This window comes from Cervus canadensis, chromosome 12 (genome assembly GCF_019320065.1).
Source record: "Cervus canadensis isolate Bull #8, Minnesota chromosome 12, ASM1932006v1, whole genome shotgun sequence".
Taxonomy (NCBI): Eukaryota; Metazoa; Chordata; class Mammalia; order Artiodactyla; family Cervidae; genus Cervus; species Cervus canadensis.
In genome coordinates this window covers 57094307-57114426 of record NC_057397.1, presented here as the reverse complement: position 1 = coordinate 57114426, position 20120 = coordinate 57094307, and the positions used below count along the sequence as shown (strand labels likewise).

The window sequence follows — 20120 nt, the reverse complement described above, 5'->3', positions numbered from 1 at the left end:
CATAATAACCTCTTTATGCATTCACTTCAGTGACCAAGCTTCTATTTCAGGAATAAGCTAATTTAACACTCTTTAAAATTTTGGTGAGTTTTTTTGGAGAAACTATTATAAAAAATGATACATATAATAAATGTTCAGTTCAGTTCAGTCACTCAGTCGTGTCTGACTCTTTGCGACCCCATGAATCGCAGCACGCCAGGCCTCCCTGTCCATCACCAACTCCAGGAGTTTACTCAAACTCATGTCCATCGAGTCGGTGATGCCATCCAGCCATCTCATCTTCTGTTGTCCCCTTCTCCTCCTGGCCCTAGTCCCTCCCAGCATCAGGGTCTTTTCCAGTGGGTCAACTCTTCGCACAAGGTGGCCAAAGTGCTGGAGTTTCAGCTTCAGCATCAGTCCTTCCAATGAACACCCAGGACTGATCTCCTTTAGGATGGACTGGTGGGATCTCCTTGCAGTCCAAGGGACTCTCAAGAGTCTTCTTCAACACCACAGTTCAAAAGCATCCATTTTTCAGTGCTCAGCTTTCTTCACAGTCCAACTCTCACATCCATACATTACCACTGGAAAAACCATAGCCTTGACTAGACAGACCTTTGTTGACAAAGTAATGTCTCTGCTTTTTAATATGCTGTCTAGGTTGGTCATAACTTTCCTTCCAAGGAGTAAGCATCTTTTAATTTCATGGCTGCGATCACCATCTGCAGTGATTTTGGAGCCCAAAAAAATAAAGTCTGACACAGTTTCCATTGTTTCCCCATCTATTTCCCATGATGATGGGACCAGATGCCATGATCTTAGTTTTCTGAATGTTGAGCTTTAAGCCAACTTTTTCACTCTCCTCTTTCATCAAGAGGCTTTTTAGTTCCTCTTCACTTTCTGCCATAAGGGTGGTGTCATCTGCATATCTGAGGTTATTGATATTTCTCCTGGCAATCAACACAATAATAAATATATAAAATAAATGACATGTAACTTTCTGGTCCCGTTAGAATTGAGTGGAAATACATTTGTTGTTGTTGTTGTTGTTGTTGTCTTCGTAGCTAAGTGGCGTCCAGCTCTTTGCAACCCCATGCAATGTAGCACACCAGGGTCCTCTGTCCTCCACTATCTCCTGGAGTTTGCTCAAATTCATGTCCATTGAGTTGGTGATACTATACAACCATCTCATTCTCTGCTGCCCTCTTTTTTGCCTTCAGTCTTTCCAAGCATCGGCATCTTTTCCTTTGAGTTGACACTTTGCATCAGATGACCAAAGTATTGGCGCTCCAGTTTCAGCAACTGTTCTTTCAATGAATATTCAGGGTTTATATGGCTATGTAATAGTAATATGTTTTGATTAAAAGAGCAAATATGGTTTTAATATTAGTATATAGTTAGAAGAAACATTATAACTTTAAATATATTTTTTCAGTATTTATTTTGAACCAAATAATTTACTACATACTTCGTATTGTATCTATCATCTCTGTTTTGTATGTTTCATCTGTGTTTATGTATATGTGAGACACCTGTGATGTAGTATACAGGGCATTGAACCTCAATATTATTAAGCATTAACTTATCTATAAAGAAGAAATAATGATGACACTCACGATTAATGTAAGAATTAAGTGGCATAATTGGTGTGATGTTTCATATTCATCAAATAGAATGCTATGATATTACATGGAAGCTATATCAATCTATATATCTTTTCTTTAGAAATATAATTTTCATATATAATGGTGGTATTTTTTTCAAGGCCAGAATTTGCTTTTAGAAAGTGATTAGTATATAAATTTGTGACTCACTTTTTCTCTGATTAAGAGAGTTTCTCTGAGTAAGGAAGTTATAAGTATAGTATAAATAATTTGAATACTAGATTATAATGATTCTGAAATTAGGTTTAGTTTTACATAATGAAACAATATAGTAGCCCATCATTTGAAAACTACATCCAAAGCCATTTGAATGTCCTTTCTGGTATGGAGGAAATGATATTTCCAATCTTTCATCAGTAGTTTATTTTTTATGTAAATTTAAAATTCCTTTGGGGTTGGTAGTACATATTAACAGAATGGGATAAGGAATAGTAAATCAACTTTTAAAAACATATAAACCAGAAATATTATTTATATAATATTTATTATATACAAAACCATTTAAGTGTAGGACCAAAAAAGAGGAATTGTAAATTTTCTCAGTAAGTTCTGTATATTCCACATGTTATCATTCAAGACTAGAGGTCCCTGGCGATTATTGTTTGTCTCTGTGATACTTGTGTGCCAATGTTCTTCTTTATCCTTGATGCTTGCTTCCCTGAAATAAGGTGATTTTCTTCTTTCTTCTTTATACTTCCTGTTTCTCCTTGTGCCATTTTCTATCACTTATTTATAGCTCTCAAATCCCAACTATAGGAAAAATGATCAAAAAGCTTCCCAGGACAACTTTGTTCTGACTCTTCAAGAGAGAAGTGATGCTCTTGAAGAAATAGATGCATCTGGGCTATTCCAGACTAAACTCTTCTTGGCACATTCATTGTTCAGTCACTCAGTCCTGTCTGACTCTTTGCAACCCCATGGACTGTTACACCAGGCTTTCCTGTCCTTCACTATCTTCTAGAGTTTGCTCAAACTCATGTCCATTGAGTTGGTGATACCATCCAGCCATCTCTTCCTCTGTGGTCCCCTTCTCCTCCTACCTTATATCTTTCCTAGCATCATGGTCTTTTCCAATGAGTCAGCTCTTTGCATCAGGTGGCCTAAGTATTGGAGCTTCAGCTTCAGTATCTTGGAGCATAAAGCCAGGTTATTAATGTAGAGAAGGTAGGACCCAAGCAACTCGGGTATGACCACTGATCCAGGTCTTAGATTTCCAATCACCATGGTGTCACTGGTAGGAACCCAAGATAACCCCCTTCCTAAATGACTTTCAACTCTCATTATGATGTCCTGGATACCAAAATAAAGCTTTTCCACCCTTGGCCAATTTATTTTCCTAGGATTTTCCTACTTAGTCCCTCTTCCTTGAAACTTTTCTCTTGATCACAACTTAGTACACAATGTAAACACACAAACATACAAAAATGCACACATATTCATGACCTAATACTGCCATTGTTACAATAACTACATTGTATTAGTCACTGCACTCTGATTTTATTTTTTATAATGTGGCTCATTCTAATAATAAGTTATTTTTGTGATTCACCAAAAATTTGTGACCCACGGTCTTAAAAAACACATTAGATGACTTTCAATAGTCCTTTCAGTTTCCAAAATGCTATGACTCTCTTTATTCTTCTAATGAAAATTTCATTTATTAAAAACATTTCTATCTCTGAATAAAAGCAATATGGTGTGAGAAAATACTCATAGAGTTCCTAGTTTTATCAGTGTTCTGTTGAAATGCTGGTATTTTAGGAAGGTGAATAATGAATAGGAAATTGAACTAAGAGAGTAGCAGAAAGGACAAAAAAAGTCTGTCAGAAAAACAGAAGCAAGAAAACCTGGCTAATCCTGTCTGTGTGCTGTGCTTAGTCGCTCAGTTGTGTCTGACTCTGTGACCCCATGCGCTGTAGATCGCCAGGTTCCTCTGTCCATGGGGATTCTCCAGGCAAGAATGCTGGAGTATGTTGCCATGCCCTCCTCCAGGGGATCTTCCCAACCCAGGGATCAAACCCAGGTCTCCCACATTGCAGGCAGATTCTTTACCATCTGAGCCACCAGGGAAGCCTGATCCTAAGTCTAAGCAACAAAAGGTTGTTATTATGTGATAGCACTCTTAGTTGTCCTGGAAGCTTCCTAATTTTTAGAAAGATTTGAGAGGGTTATTATATGAGTGCATTGTTTCGTACTCTCTAAATTGTGATGTGCTATAGCCAAAGTTGTTCCCATACCCCTGTGTAATCTGTCCTTTCTCTGTCTCATCTCTCTGACCTCCATTCCTTCCTGCTCACTCCACTCCAGCCACCCTCGCCTCTTTGCTATTCTGTGGACACGTGAGGACGTCATATCTTAGGGTGCTTGTCCTGGAGGCTCTCTTTGCCTCAAACTAACCCTCTCCCTCACATATCCAAATGGTTTACTTTCTCAACTTCCTTATACCTCTATTCAGATGTCACTTTGTCAATGATATCCACCCTGACAGCTATTTTTTGAATTGCAGACTGTCCTATACCCCTTATTTTTTTGCCATTTTCATTTATCCCCCCTTAAACACTATATAATTTACTGATTTTTGTGTCTTCCCCCCCCCCCCCAACTCGATTATAAGCTCTATGAGAGCAAGGATTTCTTTCTGCTTGGATCACTATATGCCATAAGTATTTACAAAGGTACATGACATACACTAGGAGCTCAATTACTACTAATTGAATGAGTGTTTGTATTTCCCAGTATATCAAGCAAAGAACTTGTACATATGTAGTAATCAGGAAATACTTATGGTATGAAAGAACCATTTTAGATTGCATAATTTACATTTTACAATCACTTTTGAAATCCCCTGAAACACACAGACAGCAATCAAGCTGTGACATGGTTAGGTCTGGAATCATTGTTCCCTGACTTCCCACCTGCCTAGATGGGGAACTGAGAGGTCAACGGGCTTGTCTAAGGTTACAAAAAGTAGGACAGTCTTTTGCCTTCTCCTAAAATGGAATTACAGTTGGTTTATGGTCTGGAATAGAGATCTGCGATTTGCAGAATGGGATGTTCTTTCACTTACACACTGTTGTGTTTCCGGTATGTCTGTGTTGCTTCCAGATTTATGTTAAGAGGATGTTACCTTTGAAAGCCTAACAGTGCTCATTGTCATTCTTAGCAACTATAGGTAGCAGATTAATGGCGGGGGGCATTAAAAATTCCTAAAATTAAAGCAAAATTGATAAAGATCACAGTCCATTTTTAGTGTTGATTCTTTTTCAGGCTTTTGACTTTTTTAGAAACCTTTTTTACCTTCTGTTGACTTTTTATCTTTTTAATAAAGAAAGAAGGTAAAGGAGAAAGCTAATTGTAGGCTTTTATGGAACCTGTTGAAAATTGGGGAGCCTTTGTTTTATGATTTGGAGAAAATTTCAGTATGCCCTGCCTATGCTAGAGGAGCGTTAATAAATTTTAAGTGAGACCGAGGAGAGGGAAAGTTACTACCAAAAATTTGAGATTGTACCCATCTGCGATGCCTAACCTATTACATCTACTTAACGACCTTTCTCTGGCGTTCATCATGCGGGTCCGGGCGGCGGGGAGAGAAGCGGAAACAGCTGGAGCTCCTGGGGGTCGCAGTTGTCCTGAACCTGAGGTGCGCGCTCCGAGCCGCCAGCCCTCCGAGCTGCTGCAGCCGCCGCCGCCGCCTCCCCCTCCGGCTGCTGATTGGCGGGGACCTCAGCATCAGCAGCATCTCCCGGAGAGGGGAGGGCGCCAAGACTGAGTCGCAGCCACAGCCTCCGGGAACCTCAGCTCCCTCCCGGCGAGACCTCGGACTTTCCCAGCGAGCAACCGCGTCCCCGCTCGCCACCGCCTGGACCCCCTCCTTTTACCCGCCTGCCCCCAGCCCCGCCCCAAAAGTGGAGACCCCCGGCAGCCAAGAAAGCCACGTCTGGTCCGGATCGGCTCAGGGAGGCAGGGGCCAGTTCCACGGGGTCCCGCGGCACCATCGCGGCCCTCGAAGCGCTGCGGTCTCCGCGCCCCAACCGCCAAGACGCCTCGTATCTTGTACCGCGGGAAGAGCGGGTCTTCGTCCAAGATGGGCCGGCAGGGCTTGGGGGGCGCCGGCGCCGCGGGGCGCTCCATGCAGCGCTCGCAGAGCCGGAGCAGCCTCTCCGCCTCCTTCGAGGCGCTGGCCGGCTACTTTCCCTGCATGAACTCCCTGGAGGAAGAAGGTGAGGCTGTGGTTGGGGGTTCAGCCTGTACATCTCCCGTCTCGGGAAGTCGATGGTTGGAGGACTGGCAGGGTTGGAGAACTCCAGGTAGCAGTGTTCCTACCCTCTCCTCTCGGGTCTGTGACTGAGGCCAGAGACCCCCAGAGCGCCGGCCGGCCGAGGAGTTCTGTTGACTGGTGGTTTGGAGAGCTCCACAGGCGCTGACTTGGGAAGCGGTTTTCCTGATGGAGTTGACTGCAACAGTGCTCGAGAGTTGGATGGGGATGGGGTGGGTGGCAGGGTGGCCCTATTGGGTGCACCCCACTTGGTCTTGTTTCCGTTTCCTCCCGCCGTCTTGGTATTAGCATTTGATTTCGAGGACAGAAATAATCAAAAAGTAAAGGGGAAAGCAGTAGCAGAGCTTTGAAACAGGATCCGAATGAGGAGAGGGGGTAATACAATGGACAGGTCAAAGGTTGACATACAAAAGGCTGCTTTGTGCTGTGGGCACTTGGAACTTCATTGGCAGGCACAATACTATGAATCTGACCATTGGTTGTCAATCTCTGGTGTTTGAGTGATGTCCTTTTAATTAAGCTAATGAGAAAAACAGCTGAGGGACACTCACTTTCAAACTTTTCACCAAGTGACTTGAAGTCCTTCATAAAGTTTTCAATAACACAACACACGTTTTCTTTGTGAAAAACTTACCTATATTAACAACTAATACTAGAAACATAATTTGTAAATCAAAGTAAGAATTGGCTGCTAAATAATAGTGTCCCAACATTTGCAATGCCGTTTATCAATTTATTGATAAGCTAGTTGTAAACTGTTCATCTTTGCACATATACCAGGGTAGATTTGTTATCATTGTCATATTACCTCTATTTTAGGATTTACTTTGCTTTTATTCTGTGACAATCAATGACTTCTTATTTGGAAATCTGTAGTGAACCCTGATTTGAAAGAAATTACCTGCTCTGAGAAGAGGTAGAAATAATTTTTTTCCCTATTTCTCCCAGTGGAGGACAGGAGGTGGAAAATGGCTGATTAAAAATACGTCTGAAAAGTGTTCTTCAGAATAACCTGCTAGTTATTGCTGTCTAGGTTTCTTCTAGCTTATTGTTGCAGTATCAGTTTTCATTAGATTGATACAGGTTTAATGGTAGGGTACTACTTCCCTGTATATTTAGTTTTCATACTAATCTTTTACTGTTCTTGTACATTTATGTTTTACTTGTTTTCTGTTATTAAATTATTAACATTTCAGGAGATATAAACAAGTCAAGAAATTAGAAAATCAAATTGGGTAAAGGAATGATCATAATTGTAGCTGAAACTTTCAGTATTTGTTATTAGCCAGGCACTATTCTAGAAACCTGACATTCACTTACTCTTTTAGGCCCACAGCAGTCTTATGAGACAGTGCTTTTATTATCCGCAGTTAACAAATGAGGAAACCTAGTAAGAGAGATTCAGAAGCTTGCCCAAGGTCACCCAGATAGTAGGTAGTAGTCAGCATATAAACCCAGACAGTCAACCACACGATCTGTTCACCCAAACCAAGCTATACAAGTTTATTATTTGCATACACTTGGCCACAATCACATACCTAGTAAGTGTTGAAACTAGCATTCAAACCTACGTGTAGGTCAAGATACATATTTAAATAAGACACATTGTTATAAACTCATTTCTCAATTTGAATTTTTACACCAAGTCTTCAGTCTTGACTTTGCTTCAGGTAAGCTATCATCATTTTTTCTTAAGTAGTAGCTAGAATTATTGGATTTACAAAATATCATCCTAAAAGCCTTTTTGAGACAAAAAATAAACTTATGTAAATGAAATTTTTTCAACATTTTAAATACATTGACTTAACCTTGACTCCCAAAGGAAATTCCTACATCTCCACATGGGAAATTGGAACAGATTTCTGTCCTATATGGTTTCTTGAGTTGCCAAGACAAAATGTTCCATAAGGAAGCCAGCTTTTTAAAAATGAAACATATAGTTCTCTGCAAGTAACCAGAGAGGAGGCACTCCCCATAAATTAGAGGTCTTTCCACTGGGTTATAGTCATTTTACTGCCAAGAGAAGAAATCCTAACTTTCTTCTTTGATTCTGCTATACTCCTACCACCCTTAAAAGTGCTGAGATTGTTGAGGGTTTTTCAATATGCCCTGAAGAGTTATAAAAGTTGGAAATCACTGGCCTGGAGTGGTGCTTCTCTGCAGTTTTTTTCTCTTGAGACACCTCCACAGGACACATAAAGTTCATGTGGGATAACATACTCTCATAAGCTTACTCAGGACCAAGTTATTATAGTCATAACTGTGAAACCATACTAATTTACAAAGAAAATCCATCACAACAGATGAGTTTCAAAGAGAGCAGTGGTCTACCAGCCAGTGTGGTTTAACTGAAGTAATCAGTCCCTGGGTTGGAAAGGTCTCCCAGAGAAGGGAATGGCTACCCACTCCTGTATTATTGCCTGGAGAATTCCATGGACAGAGAAGCCTGACGGGCTACAGTCCTTGAGATCACAAAGAGTCAGATACAACTGAGTGACTACATTTTCACCTCTTTCAGTTGATCAGTTCAGTAGTCGGTCTGACTTTAAAGCTAATCTCTCTCTCTCTTTTTTTTTTTTTGGTCTTTTCAGAAATAGTGCAACAGCTAACTAATCTCAAATGTACTCTGCCTTCCAGTTCCATATTCTCATTTCTCTCTCGGACAGCACATCCAGGCATTATCATTTTACATAAGAAGTACTGAGACATTTAGTGAGAGACTATATTCTGTTTACTCGTTCATTCATTCAGAAATATTTACTGAGGCTCTGAGATGTGTTAGTCACTGTGGTAGTCCCTAATTAGCTGAATATGCTTCCTACCTTCTTAGAACTCACAGTATAATGGAGATAGATATTAATAGGAAATAGCTGTGTAATTAAAACTGTGACAAGGCTTAGGAAGGCAAAGTACAGAGAGCAGTAAGATGACAAGAAAGCCTAACTGAGGATTTACAGAAAGGGTATCCTGAGAAAGTGAGGGTTAAGCATGGGTTCATGCGTCAGTGATAGCTCTCAGCCCCTCTTACATACCTTTGAGAGCAGTTTGCCCAGAGTCCACAGCCAGTAAGTGGAGCTGGGATCAAAACCCAGAATCTGGCTCTGAAGTTTACGGTCCCAACTATGCTGCATATTGTTTCTTCATTATTTTACTGCATTTCCCTGCAACGTGCTATTTTGAAAATCAAGCACAACAGTTATGGTGGTTACCATTTATTGACACCTTCTCCTTTGCCACATCCCTTTGATTTCATGATAATTCTTCAAGGAACTTATTATCAATTTACACATGTGAAAACTTGGCCACAGATTATAAATCTCAATAGGGCTGACTTGAGTGAGGAGGAAAGTGTCATTAATATAAGCAAAATAAGATTGTCGACTGGTCTTTGTAACTACTTTTTTTGTATGCTTACCTTTTTTTTTTTTTTGCTTCTTTGTCCCTGGATATATGCCAGATAACTATTCTCCAGATCTCTGAATAGTTTTCTTTTAAATAAAAATAATGATACTAGCACCTACTTGTTATTTAACTATTTCTAAATTATGTGTATTTATCATTGAACACTCTGAGTTAAGTATTAGCTTCATTATGTAAACCCCAACATTGAATCTACCACCCCAATATAGAATATTACTGTCTGTAATTTTTAAGCATTATAATAATTCTGAGAAAGAAGCCATTGAAATGGTTTCCATTTCGAGTAGGAGAAGCAAGTCTCCCACCCATAGATCCAGGGGCAATGGTTATGGTCATGTAATGTAGGGAAATGGCATATATCCTAATATTTTTAGATCTGGTTTTTCAAGATATCTTAAAGTTACTTGTTTCTGGGCTAGTGATTTTTGTTCAGTTACGTACATATAGTATGTGACGAATTTGATTTGCTTGATTTTGTGGCCTTCTTCCTTGTTTAAAATTTGACTTGGCAATCCTACAGAAGGAGAGATCCTATCAACTTAATACTATTTAGCAGAATAAATTAATTTATTAAATTTCTTTTACATGCCACTGTTTTGAAAGTTAAGTTACAGGAAAACCATCTAAGAAATAAGACTAGTTTAAAAATCACCAGGAGAACTGAGGTAAGTGTCTTTGCACATGACAATGAAGCTATGAGGAATTAATATCAAAAGAACTAAATAGACTGTATTCAGAAGACCTGTTTAATCATCCTCCATTCTTAAAGAGGCTGTACAATCAGTAAAAGATAGAATCTTATTCTAATCCTTAAGTAATATATTTCTTTTTTAATTTTATTTTTATTATAGTTGATTTACAGTGTTGTGTTAACTTCTGCTGTACAGAAAAGTGGTTCAGTTGTACATACATTCTTTTTAATATTCTTTTCTATTATGGTTTAATCACAGGATGTTGAATGTAGTTCCCTGTGTACTTAATTCTCAGTAAGCAGTCCCATTTGATTAAAATGGAGCTTAGCACTTTACTCATGCTCCATTGGAATAAAAAATTATCCATACACTTAAATATAATCCTCCTAAATACAAACATCATGTCTAGCACTGTAGGTGCTAGCACTGTTAATAACAACAGTATATAGTTCTACCATTCTTTCCAAGCTGAATATCAGTGTAACTGACTGTTAGCCACTATATTTACACTGTTTTAAAATTACAATATGTGATCTAGACTTATTAAAATTCACTGTTCATAGTTTTTGTATATTTTCACAATGTCAGTATTGGGAACAGGACATGGATAGACAGTACTAGTCCCAATACATATCTTTTCTTAGGGGATACTATATATATAACATCTCCTAGATTGTGATTAAATCTATACAATAAATCACTCCTTACACTAGTCTGTGTCATATTCAACAATAATGGCTCAGTTTTTATATTAGATTTATGTTTTGGCTTATTGTTACTGTTTTACTCACTAAGTCTGACTCTTTGTGACCCCATGGACTAAAGTGAGGCAAAAGATTTTGGAATTTAAAAAGGTAAATCAAAGAACAGTTCCACTCAAAATATTTATCAAATATTGCATTTTAATCAAAAATTAAAAATCTTTCACTGCCAAGCGTCCAAATAGCACCCTTAAAGTAATTTAAATTTAATACAAAAGTGAAGTTAAACCTCAATTTGCTATGATCCTTCAGCAGGTTCACTAATTCAAAGCTAGAAAATGGGGACAAGCTTCCCTATTGAGACATGTTGTGTGTAATAAAAGAAACCCACTAGAAAGTCATAGTGGCAGTTTCCCAGTGCTGCCAAGGATGATGGTCAAGTGCTCCCTGCTGGTCTTCATAGGTCCATATTATTGATCAGAGAAGATCATTCTGTATATTCTACCACATATGGTAATGATGTTTATTTGGGGAGGAGGGGATTTACCTAATGCAATACACACACACACACACACATATATGTAAAAGTGACATATATATATAGTATATATATATATATATAATATATATATGTATATACTATTTGACCAGTTGAAGAAGCTAACACAAAAGTGATATTATCAGTTCTAATTTTGAAGACTCATTTAAGGTTTAGATTATGCCTAATTAGACTAAAATGAAAGGGACATTTATTTTAGCTATACCAGTGATCATTTGTTCTCTTATTATTCCTGTAAGTCAAAGGCCAGGAAGGTAACATACTTCAGTGAAGTAGGGCATATACTATACAAAAGGGAAAATGCAGGGACTCTGAAAAGCTGCAGAAAGCTTATCCATCCAAAAACAAATGGTGAATACTCAGTTCTAGCTAACTGATGCCAAGTTGAATATCAGCCCAGGGTTGGCAATTTATTCTTCTCTTTTCCCGAAGAGAAGCTATAAATCTGACAGTTTACTTAAAGCCTTTGCATTTTAAAATGTTGGTGCCTAAGTGAAAAAATTTAAACATTAACTGAGCCAACATACCTATTGACCATGTGTAGCTAAACTGTGTGCCACCAGTTGGCACCTTCTACAAAGGAAATGCTGCCTTCTCAGCTTTCCTCAGTTTTTTCTTCCTTCCCATTTTCATTGTCACCTTGATAGTTTAGGACTGTATTAGTCCATCTTTGAAATCATCTGAATCTCCCAACCTGCTCTCTTTCATTTCTTGATCTCCCCACTCCAATCTAACTTCATTGTCCCCAGACTAATTTTCTTAAACATCATCTTAATCTTGACACAAATAAAACCTTTAGCCTGACATTCAAAATCTTTCACAATCTGGTTCTTACATACAGTTTAGCTCCCCTACCTACCAAATAGGGATAGTAGCCCAGTAATTTGGTAAATCTAAGCTTTTTGGCTCTTCTCTCCAAATTCAGTAAGTTTGGAGCAATGATGTCTGATCAGCAGAACCTTGGCTATTTGCTCATGTCCTCATTGGCAGGCAGGTTGAGAAAATGACAGGTGACAGTATTAGCTTCTACAGTGAAAGGATGGGTTGTTTCTCATACATAGGAAGAAGGTTCAAATGCTGGTGAGCCCAAGACACTAACAAATATCCACCTAGTGATATGATTACCAGCGGGGGACAAAAACTATTAAGCTCACCCTAATTACCTATTTTTAATTTTTTAAAATACTAGCTTGTTATTTGGTAATTTTCCTCTTTGTTCAATAAGATAAACTGACAGGAATGGTAAAAGAAATCTACGGAAGAAACCTAAGGTGAAGTGTATGGCTGTCTTCATTTTAACTTTTCCAGCAGAGTGAGCCACCAGATATCTGTGGACAATCTTATTTTGCATGTAGAACATAGGCAGTCTCTAAGAAAGACGACCTTAAACTGTCATCCACTTACCTGCAGGTTGAAGTCTAGGATCTTTGAGTGATGTATAGTCCTCTCCCTCATAAACACATATGGCTTTTAATGTTATAGTGACCTGTAAACTGTAAGATGTATTATCTGCCTCCAGTACATCCTGTTTAAATGGTACAGTAGCAACAGGATAGCCAAAGTTAACATTTTCATTTGTAAAGGAGAGAATAGGAAACAGAAAGCAATCAATCATCCACAGGAATTTTCAAATCCCATTTGGAGGGAATGGCGGAGATTGAGAGTAGAACACATTTCTTGGTTTACAAATCTGGGACCCTGGTTTCTGTTTTTAGAAAGTGGTTCTTTGTCCTTTCTTCTTTATGGCCACAAAGGTTTGCATTAGAGAGAAGGAATAGTCCACTTCATAGCCCACTTCTCTCTAGTACAGATTAGGGAAAAAGTAGTTACCTTTTGAATTATAAATGGACGGGTAATTATTTTTTTCTATACAGATCCTTCAGAAATTCAGAAGGCTGTTTGATTCCAGTCAGTTTCAAGTGTAAGTGACTCTAACCAAATACCTCATTGGACAAAGATTTTAAGCCTCAAGATCCTGTTACAGTTTCCAGTCTCTCTGCCCTGCCCACTTCTTTTGTTCTCAACTTAATGGCAACTGCCTTGGTATCATATGAAAACAGTGGGTTTGCATGGGGAAAACAACCCTTAAATCCAGTTTGGCCAGCAGGCTCTCCTTCCTATGGCAGGACTCCACTTACTTATATATAGTTTTCTCCCTTTAAGTTTAGGAGAATTTCACATTATTCCAGTCATTTTTCAAAGAAGGATTTGTATAACATTTTGCAGTTTTCAAAACACTTTCACATAGATCACAGTATCCAATCCTTATTTATCACTATTCATTAAATACCACTGCATTTCATTTATTCTGTGACATAGGCTAAATCTGATCTCAAGTTTGCATATGGTCAAATAAAAACTTGAACACATATCATCTGATTCTAAAATGACATGCTCTTCTCACCACAAAATGCTGCCTCAAAATAGCTAACTTGAGAGTTAAGAAGAGGTTGATGATATTTCATGTCCATTCTTGAGAAACAGGCACAAATATCAGTGGACTGATGTGTGACCAAGGACAGACCTGTCAGCTAAAAAAAGCAAGGGGAGCAATTTTCTAAATAAATTTCATTTGTCATAAAAGCAACATCAGATAGTAGGAACAAGAAGGTACCATAGAAACGACAACTCCCAAAACAGAGTGAGAGCTATAATTTCTTAAATGTGTTAAGAATACCAAAGTGGTAAGCCTCAACTTTTATGGGATAAAAATAGAATGATCTTACTGCAAAAGAGTCATAAGCTTGGTTTTATTTCTTGCTAAAATCAGGATTAATAATTGTTAACAATATTAACAAGTGGGAGCTGAGTGTTCTGATTCTCTGAGGTGATCTCTTCGTTTCGTAAGAAAGCACTAGACTGTCTTCCAAGGGCTGTTCCGGTTCGCACTGAATGAGCGTTCCTGTTGCTCCATTTCCTCAGCAGCGTTTGGTGTTGTCAGTGTTCTAAATTTTGGCCGTTCTAATCCTAGTGGCTCAGATGGTAAAGAATCTGCCTGCAGTGCATGAGACCTGGGTTCAATCCTTGGGTCAGGAAGATCCCCTGAAGAAGGGAATGGCTACCCACTCCAACATTCATGCCTGGAAAATCCCATGTAGCTTGGCAGGCTATAGTCCAAAGGGTTGCAAAGAGTCAGACACAACTGAGCAATTAACACACACACAATAGGTCTGTCCTGGTATCCCACTGTTGTTTTAATGTGCATTTCCCTGACGACATGATAGAGCACGTTTTCATATGATTATTTGCCATCTGTATCCTGTCTTCTTTGGTGAGGTGTCAGGCTGTTTGGCTGCTGTCCATGGGGTAGCACAGAGTCGGACACGACTGACGCAACTAGCAGCAGCAGCAGCAGGCTGTTTGGCCCATCTTATAATCAGGTTGTATGTTTTCCCATTGTTGTGTTTTAAGAGTTCTGTCTATAATTTGGATAATAGTCCCTTATTAGATATGTCTTTTGCAAGTATTTCTTTCAGCCTGTGGCTTATCTTCTCATTCTCCTGGCAGAGTGTTTTGCAAGGTAAAACTTTTTAATTTTAATGAAACCCAACTTATCTTTATTTCATGGATCATGCTATTGTTGTTGTATCTAAAAAGTCATCACCATACCCAAAGTCATCTAGGCTTTCTCCCATGTTATCTTCTAGGAGATTTGTAGTTTTGCATTTTACATTTATGTTTGTGATTCATTTTAAGTTAATTTTTGTAAAGGGTTTAAGGTCTGTGTCTAGTTTTGTTCTGTTTTCTTGCATGTGGACATCCAGTTGTACTTCTTGCAGCATCGTTGAAGAGACCGTCTCTGCTGCATTGTATTCCCTCTGCTCCTTCGTCGAGTATCAGTTGACTATATTTATGTGGGTCTGTTTTGGGGTGGTATATTCTGTTCTACTGATCTATTACTGTAACACTATAGTAAGTCTTGAAGTTGGATAGTGTCAGTCCTCCAACTTTTTTCTTTGAGTCTTTTGCCTCTCCATGTAAACTTTATAGTCAGTTTGTCAGGATCTCAAAATAACTTGCTAGGATTTTGATTGGGATTGCATTCAGTCTACTGATCAAGTTGCGAAGACCTGACATTTCAACAATATTGCATCTTCCTACCAAGGAATATGAAGTACCCCTCCATTTATTTAGTTGTTCTTTGATGTTATCCATCAGAGTTTCATAGTTTTCCTCATATAGATCTTGTACATATTTTGTTAGCTGTTATACCTAAGTATCCCATTTTTTGGATGCTAATGTAAGTGGTATTATGTTTTTAATTTCAAATTCCATTTGTTCATTGCTGGTATATAGGGAAGCAGTTGACTTAAATATTAAGCTTGTATTTGGCAGCCTTGCTACAGTCACTTACTAGTTCCAAGAGTTTTTATATCAATTCTTTTCAGATTTTCTACATAGACAATCATGCAATCTGTGAACAAAAACAGTTTTATTTTTTCCTTCTCAATCTATATACCTTTTATTTCCTTTTATTCTTTTACTGTATTAGCTAGAGCTTCCAGTATGATGTTGAAAGGAGTGGTAAGAAGGAAAATTCTTGCTTTGTATCTGACCCTGGTATGAAAGTTTCAAGTTTCTCACTGTTAAGAAGTTAGTTGTAAGCTTTTTGTAGATATTCCTTATCAAGTTGAGGAAGCTCTCTGCTATTTCTAGTTATTGAGAGTTTTTTATGATGAATAGGTGTTGGGTTTTGTTGAATGCTTTATCGACACCTGTTGATATCATGTGATTTTTATTCTAACCTGTTGATGTATTGGATTACCTTAACTGATTTTTGAAAATTGAACCAGCTTTGCATAATTGACATAAATTCCTCTTCATCATGGTGTATGTTCTTTTCACACATTGTTGGATTGGAAGCTTCTGTTGGCCCTAAAGTTACATGCGCCAGTTTTGCTCACATTTCATTGGCCAAGCAAGTCACATGACCACACTGAACTTCATAAGTGGAAGAAATGTGAATATATTTTAACAGCCCTAATGTCTACCATAACTGTGACCTCTACTTGTAGCTTACTGTACTGAAGCTATTAATATTTAACTTTCATAGTAGTTGTGACAAAGCTGATGAAATGAATGAATTTGTGTTAAACTCTGAAATAATTTTGAAAATCAATGGTTAATTTCTATTAATCTCTATTTATTTTAGTTGTTAATGCAAATCCTGGATTAGCCCAAAAGAAATTGTCAGATATTTGTCCCTATTTTGTTTACACTTTTAGAGATTTGAATTATAGTTATTATAGTAAGAAGCCTGAACAGACATAAATATAAGTGCACAAGCTTTTATACACCACATAGTAATCTACTTATGAATATCCATATATTGAGGTCTTGCTGGGCCAAGTGGGTAAATAAACCAACCTCTTTCACATCCTGATATAATATCTACCAATGTGAAGTTACATTGGTTACAGTAGCCAGCCAGAGTGCTGGAGGCAACTCTCTTACACTTGAAATTTTGAGAAATTAGAGAAGTTATTAATAAAAGACAGCTAAAGTGCAATTTGAAATCATTACTGATTTTTAAAGGTAAAAATCTTTTATTAAAGAGAAAGTAGCTACTCTGAACCTCAACTTGCTCATTGCTATAGGAAGAGAGTACATAAAATACAAAGATACACTGGATCCCTATAATAGCTTTTGAAATTCTATAAATCAGTAATTTTAGAAATTCTCATGTTTTAATGCATTTTTAAAATCTTTAGATGAAATGCAAATGGATTCTCTAAATTATACTTGCAAAATATTTGAATAAAATATGTAAATAGGGCTTATTAACTCAAAGTACATAAATCGTGGTCAAAACCAAAAATTAAAGTCATTTTTCAGAATCTACCAATCTATCTTCAACCTGTTTCCATAAATCATTTTCCATATTAGCATCAAGAAAATCCTGACTCTAAAATAAGTCTGTCTGCCAAAAGGGGTGAGATTTTCCAGGTAAGAGCAAGCAGGAATGGGTTCTGTGGACACGGGATTTGGAAAGAAGTCACTCTGAGATTGTTAGGCATTTGACTGTGAGCCTCCTTTCGGGGCTTGGGAGAGTTTTAAAATCTGCAGCAGAAAGGACTTTTTGATTTTTGTTGTCAAGTCACCAGAAAAGGGTTTCCTGGTTTTCAGTTATTATTAGGGGAAACTGACACTTTGGTTGTTTATTTAATCAAAGTGGCTTTCTTTGAATTCAGAGGGTACCAAGCGATTGAGTCATCAGACTACATGAAGCAGAATAATGGGGACACCTCCTGTGTTGCTCTCTGCTGGTGATGTTTTGTATTTCAAGAATTTGATTAGGCCCCTTCTCCAAATATACTTTGTCTTAAAATACCCAACACTAGAGTGAATGGTTTAAGAGCTCTGCATCAACATAATCTGGACCCTAGTTTTATAGTTTGCTACCTGAGTATTTTTAAACATCTTTTAACCCCCATACACATATCATATACATGTATATGATAGTTGTGCAGTGTATATATGCATATATACATACGAATGCATGCTCAGTCGTATCCAACTCTTCGCAACCCAATGGACTATAACTCCAGGCCCCTCTGTCCCTGGAATTCTCCAGGCAAGAATACTGGAGCGGGTAACTATTCTCTTCTCCAGAGGATAATGTTATTAGTACCAGGGCTTCCCTGGTGGCTCAGAGGGCAAAGAATCTGCCTGCAATGCAGGAGACCAGGGTTCAATCCCAAGGTCAGGAAGATCCCCTAGAGAAGGAAGTGGCTACCCACCACAGTATCTTGCCTGGAGAATTCCAGGGACAAGAGGGGTCAGGTGGGCTACACTCCACGGGGTTGCAAAGAGATGGACATGACAGAGTACACATTCATATAGATTTATATATATGTTTTAAAATATATACATTTTCTTATTATGGCTGTTGAGTTCTTACAAATAATCTCCATTGGTCTACTCCTGTGGTCACAACAGGTTATTTTTATACATATCCCATTAAAAAAAATAATCTAAAGAATTACATTTTGTTGCTTAACAAGTACTACAAAGTTAGCAGCTTAAAACAACAGCCATTTGTTAGTTTACTGTTCTATAGCACACGTCTGGCCTGGCTGGGTTCCTGCCTAGGACGTCACATGGCTGGTATCAGGGTGTTGGCTGGGCTGAGTGTTGGCAGAGAACAGACTCTTGCAGGCGTTGGCCTTGAGGTCTCCATTTTCTTTTTGCCTTTCAGCTGGGCATTGCTGAAGGCTACTGTCAGGTCCTTCCCACATGGGCCCCTCCATCTTTAAGACACAAAGGTACACTGAATCCTTCCTGTGTTTCAGATCTCCCTGATTGACTTTGCTGGAACCAGCCAGAGAAAGCACTCTGCTTTCAAAATGTTCATGTGGATATGTTAGGCCCACTGAGATAAGCTCCTTATCTTTAGGTCAACTGATTAGTAACCTTACTTATTTGCAAAATCCCTTTGCCATGTAAGGTAGCATAATCATGGGAGTCATCATAGAATTCTGCCTAATGCACTTTATATAGGCATTCTCTGTTATATAGATTTTTAGGTTGAATACCATGATAAAGCCTTTGGAACATTAAATGTGATTCATCATAATGAATTGTATTTAGGTTAAATTACTTTTGTCGTGAATGTGATGTAAAGGATTTGCAGTATTGAAAAATACATTTACTTTTTAAAGAAGTCTGTGAATGTATCAGATAAAAGTACATTTAGAAGACATAGTTTCACAAGCTATTATAAATGTGTAGCTTATGCCTAGAGTTCTTTGATTCCATCGAATGACAATGAGTAGCTCCTCTCTTCATGTACACTGTTCATCATGGTCATGGTCATACATGCATGATAGAAACTCAGACTATAGAGCTAAGAGACCAGAGATCATCTGTCACCCTCCCCCTCCTCTTTTTTTCATAAATGAGGAAACTGAGACTCAGAAGGGGGATAATGACTCAGAGAAAACCATAGAGCCTAGTCGGTGGTAGAGATTGGCCTGGAATACGTGTTCTCTGATTTCCTGTCTAGAAGCCCACATATATACTTATGAAAAGTTAAAGTGTTGGTTGCTTAATTGTGTCCCAACTCTTTATGATCCCATGGACTGTAACCTGCCAAGCTCCTCTGTCCATGGAATTCTCCAGGCAAGAACACTGGAGTGTGTAGCCACTCCCTTCTCCAGGTGATCTTCCCAACCCAGGGATCAAACCTGGGTTTTCTGCATTGCAGGCAGATTCTTTATCCTCTGAGCCACCAGGAAAGCCTCAGTATTAATGACAGTATCATTAATTGAGGATTTTCTATATAGCAGGCACTATCCTAAGCATTTTAAATATATTTTTCTTGACCTTCACAAATTCTGTGAGGTAGGCATTATTATTATCATTGCCATTTACAGTTTAAGAAAGCTGAGTCACAGAGAAGGTAGCTTGCATCATGTCAGCCAGCTGGTACATGATAGCGTAGGGATTCTAAGGGATTCAAAGAGAAGCAGTTGTATACCAGGGCCGACCTCTTCACTGTGCTGTGCTCCTTCCATCCTAGCAGTTGCTTCTAGTAGAGCCTTCCATATATGCTTGCAGCTCAGTATCCTTTCCTTGAACAGCTGTACAGGCTACTCATCAGTTATATTCTGACAACAAAGCAGGGAATAGCAGAGACCTGGGAGTCAGGAAACTGTGTATAAACTCTGGTTCGGTTATTTTCTGTATGGCTTCAGAGAATTGTGTCACAACTGGGACCATTGGATACTGTATCAGTAAAATGGAGATTGTGAGAATTCTAAAGAGGGCACGTTAAAAGCAATCTGTAAACAAGAAGATTACATGCTTATTCTTTTATTTTTTATTAAA

The 20120-nt window shown here is 38.4% G+C and overlaps 1 protein-coding gene across 34 annotated transcripts in view; it reads left to right on the top strand.

Annotated features, from left to right (window-relative positions):
* Positions 1–20120, top strand: part of RIMS2 (regulating synaptic membrane exocytosis 2) — a 586517-nt gene that overhangs the window by 553038 nt on the left and 13359 nt on the right. The window contains exon 1 of one of the 34 annotated variants that reach the window (XM_043483869.1): positions 5388–5863. The exons of the other annotated variants lie outside the window; for them this stretch is intronic. Coding sequence (XP_043339804.1) covers positions 5728–5863 — 136 coding nt within the window. The 5' untranslated portion in view covers positions 5388–5727. Of the gene's footprint in view, positions 1–5387; positions 5864–20120 lie in introns of those variants that run through there. 34 annotated transcript variants of the gene reach the window in all.